This window comes from Suncus etruscus, chromosome 9 (genome assembly GCF_024139225.1).
Source record: "Suncus etruscus isolate mSunEtr1 chromosome 9, mSunEtr1.pri.cur, whole genome shotgun sequence".
NCBI classification, from domain to species: Eukaryota; Metazoa; Chordata; class Mammalia; order Eulipotyphla; family Soricidae; genus Suncus; species Suncus etruscus.
In genome coordinates, this window is record NC_064856.1 from 109,135,427 (window position 1) to 109,144,562 (window position 9,136).

The window sequence follows — 9,136 nt, forward strand, 5'->3', positions numbered from 1 at the left end:
TCCTTTCTTTCTCTCTTTCCCTTCCTTCCTTCCTTCCTTTCTTTCTTCTGTCTTCTTCCTTCCTTTCCTTCCTTCCTTCCTTCCTTCCTTCCTTCCTTCCTTCCTTCCTTCCTTCCTTCCTTCCTTCCTTCCTTCTTTCTTTTTCTTTTTTCCTTTTTGTCACAGCTGGCAGTGCTCAGGGGTTACTCCTGGCTCATCGCTCAAGAATTACTACTAGTGAGTTCAGGGGACCTTATGGGATGTCAAAGATTAAACCTGGGTTGGCTGTATGCAAGGCAAACACCCTTCCTGCTCCAGCATTTTTAAAATGTTTTTCTTTTGGGGGCGTCACTCCCAAGAGTGCTGGGGGATCATATGGTACTACTCCCATGAATCAAACACAGGACTCCTGCATGCACAGCCTATAATCTATCTCTTGGAACAAACTCCTTTCTCCCTATTTTTATTTCCCTTTCATTTATTTATTTATTGAGGGGGTGGGCCACACCTGCCAGTACTCGGGATAACTCCTAATAATGCTTAGGGAATCATGAGGTGCTGGGGATTGAACCTGTCTTTTGCATGCAATGCATATAGCTCAGCCCTTTGAAATACCTCTTTATTCCCAAGTATTCCTATTTTATTTATTTAGTTTGGGACTTGGAGGGACACCCAGAGGTGATCAGGGGCTACTCTGGACTCAGTGCCCAGGGTCACTCCTGGCAGTGCTTAATCATTAATTCCTGTACCATCTCTTTCACCCTCCCAATTCTAATTTTTATTTATTTTTTTTTATATTTTTCATTTATTTTGCAGGGCTAGGGATGGAACGAAGGGCCTCACAAAGACATGGAATGCATTCCACCTTCTGTGCCACTTCCCTCATCTGTCTCCCTGTTTTGTTTTGTTTTGGGGTCACATGCAGCATGCTGAGGGATCACTCCTACTGAGGGAGTACAGGGAACCAGATTTGGGACAGGGATTGAATTTGGGTCAGCTCCATGTAAGGCAAGCACCCTACCTGCTATACTAACTCTCTAGCCCTATCTCCCTACTTTATTTTATTGTTTTTATTTTTTAATATTTTGATTTGGGGGGCCACACCCAACAGTGCTCAGGAATCACTCCTCTCAAGTGCTTCAGAACTTGAGGGTCATATGGGATGCTAGGGATCAAATCCACGTTGGTGGCATGCAAGGGAAGTGCCTTAACCGCTGTGCTATTGCTCTGGTCCTAGTCACCCTATTTTTTTCTTTCTTTCTTTTTTTGTTTTTTGTTTTTTCAGGCCACACCTGTTTGATGCTCAGGGGTTACTCCTGACTAAGCGCTCAGAAATTGCCCCTGGCTTGGGGGGACCATATGGGACGCCGGGGGATCGAACCGTGGTCCGTCCTATGCTAGCGCTTGCAAGGCAGACACCTTACCTCTAGCGCACCTCACCGGCCCCCTAGTCACCCTATTTTAAAGTTAGTTGCTTAGGGCAGAAGAAATGTAGGCACATGCTTAGCAAGCACAAGGCCCTGGTTTGATTCTTGTTACTGCTTGATTCCCAGAGTACCAACAGGAGCAAGCCTCTGAGCACTGAGGCAAGAATAGCTCCTGAATATCATGGGGTATGCTCCCCCAAACGAATAAACAGACCAAACATGTCAGTTGTTTATAATTCCATCCACAACTTTTGCTGGTTAAGGTCACAGATTTCACAGATTAGATGAGTCCTGTGGCAGGGCCTTATCCCCTCCTCCCAGCTGCCTTTCTCCCCATCCTCCCCTCTCCCCACACAAATGACCCCCACCCTAGCAACTTCCTCCTCCCAGAGTTACTCCCAGATATACAGTCCGGAGAACTTTTCTATCCTAATTACATGGGTCACTAACAACTGTCATCCTCCAGAAAGCTGGGTCCCTTCCCGCCACCACTCTCTGCCCTTTCCTTCACCTGACTCTCCCCTGCACCTGCTGAGCAAGAAGAAAATGGGGTACACTTAGGCCTGTACACCCAATTTAGCAGGGCCAAGCAAACAGTCGGGGCTCCTGGTTAACTCACCGATGCTCCTCCACAAATCCCTGCAGCTTCCCCAAACAAAACTGGGAAATAAACTTCCTGGGTCCTTTCCAGCACCCCCGAGGGCCTGCCCGTCGCTGACTGTTTCCCAGCACCGTAGGAATGAACCAAGAAACAACAATTCAGTGTTGGAACTAGCACAAGTAGCTCCCACCCACGCCCTAGAATCTACCTGGCCTGGCTCCCCAAAACTGGCGTGCCCCTCAACATGTCATCTCTTCCAGGGAAGAACACAGTCTTAAAACATCCCGCAACTATGTAATAGTTTCATGCAGGCCGCTTCCCAGATTCGCTTCGTTCTGGGGTTTACTAAATACACTTGTGCCAGCGCCTCCCCAGCCAGGCCCAAGGGAGAGAGAACTGGGCCAAGGCCTTGGCTTGGTGAAGTCTACAGAGCTGTCTACCACCTGCTTCCCCCTCGTTCCTTCTAATATTTTTTGGGGGAGACCACACACCCGATGATGATGCTCAGAATTTACTCCTGGCTCTAGGTTCTAGGCTCAGGGATCACTTCCGGTGATGCTGGGTGGGGTGATGCTATCTATGAGTGGTCCAGGATTCAACCCAGGTTAAGTCAACCTTGTGTGAGGCAAGCGCCCTCCCCTGTGTACTATTTCTCCATCTCCCCCTTTTTTTCCATGTAGAACCCAGGGAACCCTTAACTCCGGCGACGGACATTGCTAGAGTCCAGACCGGCAGCCGCAGCCTCCAAACCCTGGACCAGAGACTCCCAGGCCCAGGGCTGGACCCCGGAGACAGGGCGGCTCCGTGGGCGGAGCCTCGGTCAGAAGGGGCGTGTCTAATGGGGGCGTGACCCAACAAGCCCTCTTCTCATTGGCTAACCTGGATGGGTGTGACCAACGGGCGTGGTTTAGGGAGTGATTCAATAGGCGTGGCTTTGGGGGCGTGGCTTCTAGGGCCGCGGTCAGTCTTGTAAGTTGCACATCGCCAGTCGGGCGCGTTCGGGCCGCCAGGCAGCTCCGGAGTTGCATTCGTCCGCGGGGTTCCTGCATTTTGCATGCCCCGAGGTGAGTCCTGGCCGGGATCCTGCGTCCTGTTAGAGCCTCCCCCAGCCTCGAAAGACCCCCCACCCCAGCCCCGTGCAGTATCCCGCCCCCGATCGCTGCAGAAGACTCGGGTCTCACCTCCGAGCAAATCCATCCCTCCAAGCCTCGGGCTCCTTGGTGTTTTCCAGCCACATCCCCAGCCCGAATTCTCGGACCCTGACCCTCCTCCATATGCACTCTTGAGCTGGAGGAGCTGTCTCCGTACCCCGAGATGTGGGGGACAGCCCGGGGTGGGAGGGGAAACACACCCTCCTTTTGCCTAGCATTCCCACCCTGGCTTGAGGGGGGATCCCCATATTTTTATAGCCCGATGGTGAGGTGTCCTCCTATCTTTAGCCGAGGCCGCCACTGTCCTGGAACAGATCCGAGCTAGCTGGGGCTTGGGCGCTGGAACCCGAGCTGGGGCCCGCTGAGGAACCGGAGCCGCGGGAGGCCAGGGATGAGGGGGCCGTGTCGTGCGTGCGGCACGTTCGAACCCTGGCTCCGCGCCGAGCGGACACTCTCGGACAGCGAGAGCCCAGGCCGGAAAGCCGGGAGGAGGCGGCGGCCCCTCCCAGCAAGCTTGCAAGACAGACCCGAGCCTGCAGGGTAGGTTAGGGTCTCTGATCGCCCCTATTGTCTGGCTTGGACAATAGAATCTGATTCCCCCCCACACACACATGCATTCACCTGGAGAAGGAAATCTGCATGGGGTACGTTTACGAGACTCGTTGCTGGGGGGATCAAGGGGATGCACCAGCCGGGAACCCCAGACACGCTGGAGGGACCCCAAGTGCGCGCCCAGGGATGGAGGGAGAGAGGGCGGGAGACGCGCGCCACCTGGCAGCCGAGGAGGGAAGCGCAACTCCCCGCCCGGCCCCGGGAGACCCCGATCTTCTTGGGGTGCAGAGAGGCAAAGGGGGGGGGGGAAGCGTGGTTTTCTGCGCAGGGCGATGCTTTTTGTTTTGTTTTGTTCTGTTTTGTTTTTCGTCCTTTTGGGAGCCGTGTCCGAGGGAACCAGCCTGATTGTCAAAGACCCTGCTGGGCTGTTTGGAGAATGAATGGAGGCTCTGGCTGACAGGGGCCTCGAACCTTCGGACCTTGGCGCTGTCCCTCGGAATCTGGCTTAGCTTCTCTCTGGCCAGCGCCTGAGGATCGATCGATCGATCGATCGATTGATCATCTAGAGTTAGGAAGGGAAGGGTAGGCCCCGGAGAACAGGGGCTTGCTTGCAAGGGGGGGCTCCCAGGCCTCCTAGGGATTCAAGGTCGATGCTGGGATTTCAAGGTCAAGGAACAGCCACGTGGAGTGACTTAAGATGGGAGGGGGTTGGAATGATCTACTTCCCGGAAGCCATTTTTGAAGGGGTGGGCCACACCCGGGGGCGCTCAGGGGTTACTCTTGGCTCTGTGCTCAGAAATCTCAACTGGAAGGCTCAGGGGATCTTATGGGATGCCGGGGATGGAACCTATGTGGGTCCCAGGTCGGCTGCGTGCAAGGCAAACGCCCTCCCCGCTGTGCTAATGCTCAGGTCCCTTGGAAGTCATTTTTTCCACCGGATGGATGTTCTATCTCCAGGCACGCATGACCCCCCACACACACACACACAGTGTGTCCCTCCTCTGCTGAGGCCCAGCTCAGCCCCCTTCTCCTTTGGATCAGCGCCGTGTCTTCCCCATACTTGCACCAAGGGGAGGGTGCAAATATTTGGACTGGGGTGGCCCAAGGGATCCAGTGGTTCTAGCACAGCTGGAACCGTTTCTTTGAGCTCATCCTGCAGATCTGGTGGGTGTGGGGAGCCAGGCCCCAATGTCCCCTACTCCTCTGCCCCCTGAAAGGGCAGGAATGCCACCCATTGTTCTGGAGCTGGCCACGCTGGAATGAAGGCTGGGCTGTGAGGGGCAGCTGGACTTGGGGGCGCCTGCCAAGTCTGAATACTTGGGGCTTGAGGGTATGTCATTCCCAGCTCTCCTCCTCTGGGGTGGGGACCCAGTCCTCCCCCACCCCTCACCCCCAGTGCTGGAGTCTCCCACATCTGGAATTGGGCGGGCCCGGCCTGGCCTGGAGTAAGACAGCTGTCAGGGGCGCCTGATTTGTTGTGGAAACATTCAGGCTGTCTTGGCGGCCCTGGAGGAAAGTGGGGTGTCTGCACTGGAGGGGTGGGATGGGGAGGGATCTGGCTCTGGCTCTGGCTCTGGGTCTATCCAGAGTGACCCTGAAAAGGAAGGAAAAGCTGCCCCAGGGTGGCTGGCCTGCTAGGGTCGCAGAGGATGCAAGACAGCTCACTGGGCGTGGCCTGACTGGGCGGGCGGGACCTGTCAGGTGATGAGCCAATCAACGGCGGCTTTGAGACCCCGCCCCGGCCCTGGCTCCTCCTCCTTCCAGCCTAGCTGGACTCCTGCCACCCGAGTGTCATTTCTTTGTTTCCTGCCCATCGCAGGTGCTCCGGGCGGGGGTAACTCGAATCCCGGCCCGGGTGTCCGGTCCTGGGTGGGGTTTCCTGAAAGAGGAGCAGGGCTGGGGGCGGAAAGAGCCCTGGGGACACTGCTGCTCCGGCCTCCCCCTTCCTGCTTTCTCTGACAGCTCCCTCCCCCTCCTCTAGCCTCCTAGAGAGCCTGGATGCTGGATCGGAGGTTGGGGCGGTGGGTAAACTCATCAGGGGGTGAATCCCACTGGGGACCTAGAACTAGTCTCTACCTACAAGTCTCTACCTACAGAGTGGGCATGTCACCTGCCCCCCAACAGGTCCTTACGCTCTGGGACCTTCCCCCAGGGCCCATCTGTTAATGTCAGTGATATCTCTCCAGGGAACTCTTTTTTTTTTTTTTTTTTTTTTTTTTTACTCACCCAAAAGCTTAATTTTCTGGGGTCAGAGTGATAAGCAAGTGAGGCAAGTGAGGCTCTGCTTTGCAGAGTTGACCCTGATCTGAGTTTGATCTTGGTGTCCCAGAAAGCCCCTTAAGCATTTCTTTTTTGTTTGTTTTTGGTTACTCCTGGCTCTGCACTCAGAAATCAGTCCTGGCAGGCTTGGGGGACCATATGGGATGCCAGGATTTGAACCACCATCTGTCCTGTGTGCTAGGTAAATGCCCTTCCGCCCTGCTATCTCCCCCTGCCCATCCTCTAAGCACTTCTAAGAGGGATTCCTGAGTGCAGAGCCTGGAGTAAGCCCTGAGCACTGCTGGGTATGAACAAAACAAACAAGGGGAAAAAAAGCAAAGCGTAACTTTCTGGTTTCATAACAAAGCCAGGCTTACAAGCCTATTTACGCAAGTATGTGCGCCAGAGGACCTGAACAGGGCCTGAGAGAGGTCAGAGTTCAAGCTCTACTTTTTTAGGCTCTGGGCACCTCAGCAAAGGTCAGTCCCCCAACCACAACTAATGAAACAAAAATTCCAAACAAGGAAAAGTGTTTTAAGTCCTACCACCTGGTGTTGGTGGAACCAGGTGTGCCCAGAATTGCATCTGGGGCTCCTGAAAGCAAAGCTGTGTGTTCTCCCGCCATTGAACTGGGGCCCTTGTGCTCTGGACTAATTCTTTCCCAGTCACTGAATCATCTTCTAGACGTGAGTCCACATATGACAGGTCATTTCTTCAGGGACAGATTCCTTCTCTTGAACATTCCTCCCCACCCCTGTGTGGGTAGCCAGCTTAACAGAAGAGCTAACCTAGGGCCTCACAAGTGTAAGGCCTTGTTCTTTTTATTTTTATTTATTTATTTTTATTTTTTTATTTTTTTTTTTTTTGTGGTTTTTGGGTCACACCCGGCAGTTCTCAGGCTCAGAAATTGCTCCTGGCAGGCAAGGGGGACCATCTGGGACACCGGGATTCGAACCGATGACCTCCTGCATGAAAGGCAAACACCTTACCTCCATGCTATCTCTCCAGCCCCGTAAGGTCTTGTTTTACCATAAATGGCTATGGTATACCTATACCTCTGATTTTAATTTTTGTTTGTTTGTTTTCTTTTTTTTTGGTTTTTGGGCCACACCCGGTAACGCTCAGGGGTTACTCCTGGCTATGCGCTCAGAAGTTGCTCCTGGCTTGGGGGACCATATGGGACACGGGGGGATCGAACCGCGGTCCGTCCTAGGCTAGCACAGGCAAGGCAGGCACCTTACCTTTAGCGCCACCGCCCGGCCCCAGAGCTAACTTCTGGCTCTGCTTTCAGGGCTCTCTTTTTTTGTTTCATTTTTGGGTCACACCTGGCAGTACTCAGGGCTTATTCTTGGCTCTGAGCTCAGGAGTCATTCCTGGCTGTGCTTGGAGATCCTATGGGATGCCAGGGATCTCGAAACACGTTTGTGGAGAACTCGGCACAATGCCAAGCTCACTCCAGTTCCTCCCTCAAACATTTATTCCCCTGCCCTTCTCCATTGGGACATAAGCATCAAGTTCTGACCCCTGGAGGAACCCCGAAGCCAGAGGTTGTGCTCCAACTGGGACTCAAGGCTGGACCATTGGGCACAGTCTTTGGCCCTTCTATATGTTCAGCACCTGAGAATTGAGTCCCCGAGAACTGATCCAGGGTCCAGTCTGGAATTGGAGAAACCAGCTTGATCCCCCCTCGTTTTTTAATTTTTGGGCCCACATCCAGGGGTTACTCAGGCTCTGTGCTCAGAAATAACTCCTGGCAGACTCAGTGGTGCATGTGGGATGCTGGGGGATCGAACCGGAATCCGTCGTAGGTTAGCATGTGCGAGCCAAACGCCCTACCGCCTGTGCCACCGCTCTGACCCCTGACTTACATCTTTTGTGTTTTAGCTTCCCAGCCCTCAAAGACCCATCAATGGGTTACAAGCTCTAGAACCAGCTAGGGGGCACTGCCCACCTCCCGCCACATCGGATCTCTGCAAGGAAACGTTGGGGAGCAAAAGACCTGGAGGGGATCGCCTGCCCTTGATGCTCCGAGACTCCCCCCCAGGCTCAGCCCTGAGCAGGTGCGGGAGGCTGAGCACCAGTGGGTGAGAGGCGGTGACACTTAGTGACCTGCCACCATGTCCACCAAAGTGCCCATCTACCTGAAGCGCAGCAGCCGCAAGGGCAAGAAGGAGAAACTGCGAGACCTGCTGTCCTCAGACATGATCAGCCCCCCGCTTGGGGACTTCCGACACACCATTCACATCGGCAGTGGCGGCGGAGACGACATGTTCGGGGACATCTCCTTCCTGCAGGGCAAGTTCCACCTGCTGCCTGGGACGGCGGGGGACGGTGGTGACGATGACGACGATGAAGGCAGTGATGCCCTGGACCTCCCCTTCCAGCTGGCACGCACGCCCACCTCGCTGTGTGCCCGGGAGCTGCCCGCCGGGCTGTCACCGCTGCTCAAGAATGCCATCTCCCTCCCTGTCATCGGGGGACCCCAGGCCCTCACCCTGCCCACTACCACCACCACGCAGGCGCCTCCCAAGCCCCCTCGCCTGCACCTGGAGTCATCGCAGCCTTCATCACCCGACGCAGGGAGCATGGACCTCTGGAGAATCCCAGAGGCAGGCTCTGCCCTCAATGGGCTGAGCCCTGAATCAGGCTCCGACGAGCCCTTCCTGTCTCACGCCAGCTCCCTGCTGTCCCTGCATGTGGATCTGGGCCCCTCTATCCTGGACGACGTTCTCCAGATCATGGACCAAGACCTGGACCACACGCAGCTCCCCACATAGAACCTGAAATGGGCCGAGTGGAGGGAGGGCCCAGCTGATCTAAACTTGTGCCATTTCTCATCTGGAGCCTCCCTTGGCTCACCGCCCTCCATTTGCCCCTCCAGCAGAGGACGCCCTGCTGGCCCCCCCCCCCCAAAGCGACCCCAGGACACAAGTCATTGTCATTGCCCTTTTTTCCCTCAGAGCCTTGGATGGAAACTGCTCAGAGACACCCCCCCCCCTTTTTATTCCTCTATGGCGTGGTTGAGCGCCCTGATTTGGGGGGGTGGGAAGGGGAGAGGCGGGCTTGGTCAGTTAGACCTGGAGCACACAGCTTGTGACTCAGTTTCTCTTTCTCAGTCCCACCACTAAGGGGGCTCTGGCTGCAATAAAACGTGCTGCTGCAGGTAA

At 55.0% G+C, this 9,136-nt stretch overlaps 1 protein-coding gene across 1 annotated transcript; it reads left to right on the forward strand.

Annotated features, from left to right (window-relative positions):
* Positions 1-8,013: 8,013 nt before the first annotated feature.
* Positions 8,014-9,136, forward strand: CDC42EP2 (CDC42 effector protein 2). The gene has a single exon (XM_049780140.1). The coding sequence runs from the start codon at positions 8,087-8,089 to the stop codon at positions 8,744-8,746; it is 660 nt and encodes a 219-aa protein (XP_049636097.1). The 5' UTR covers positions 8,014-8,086; the 3' UTR covers positions 8,747-9,136.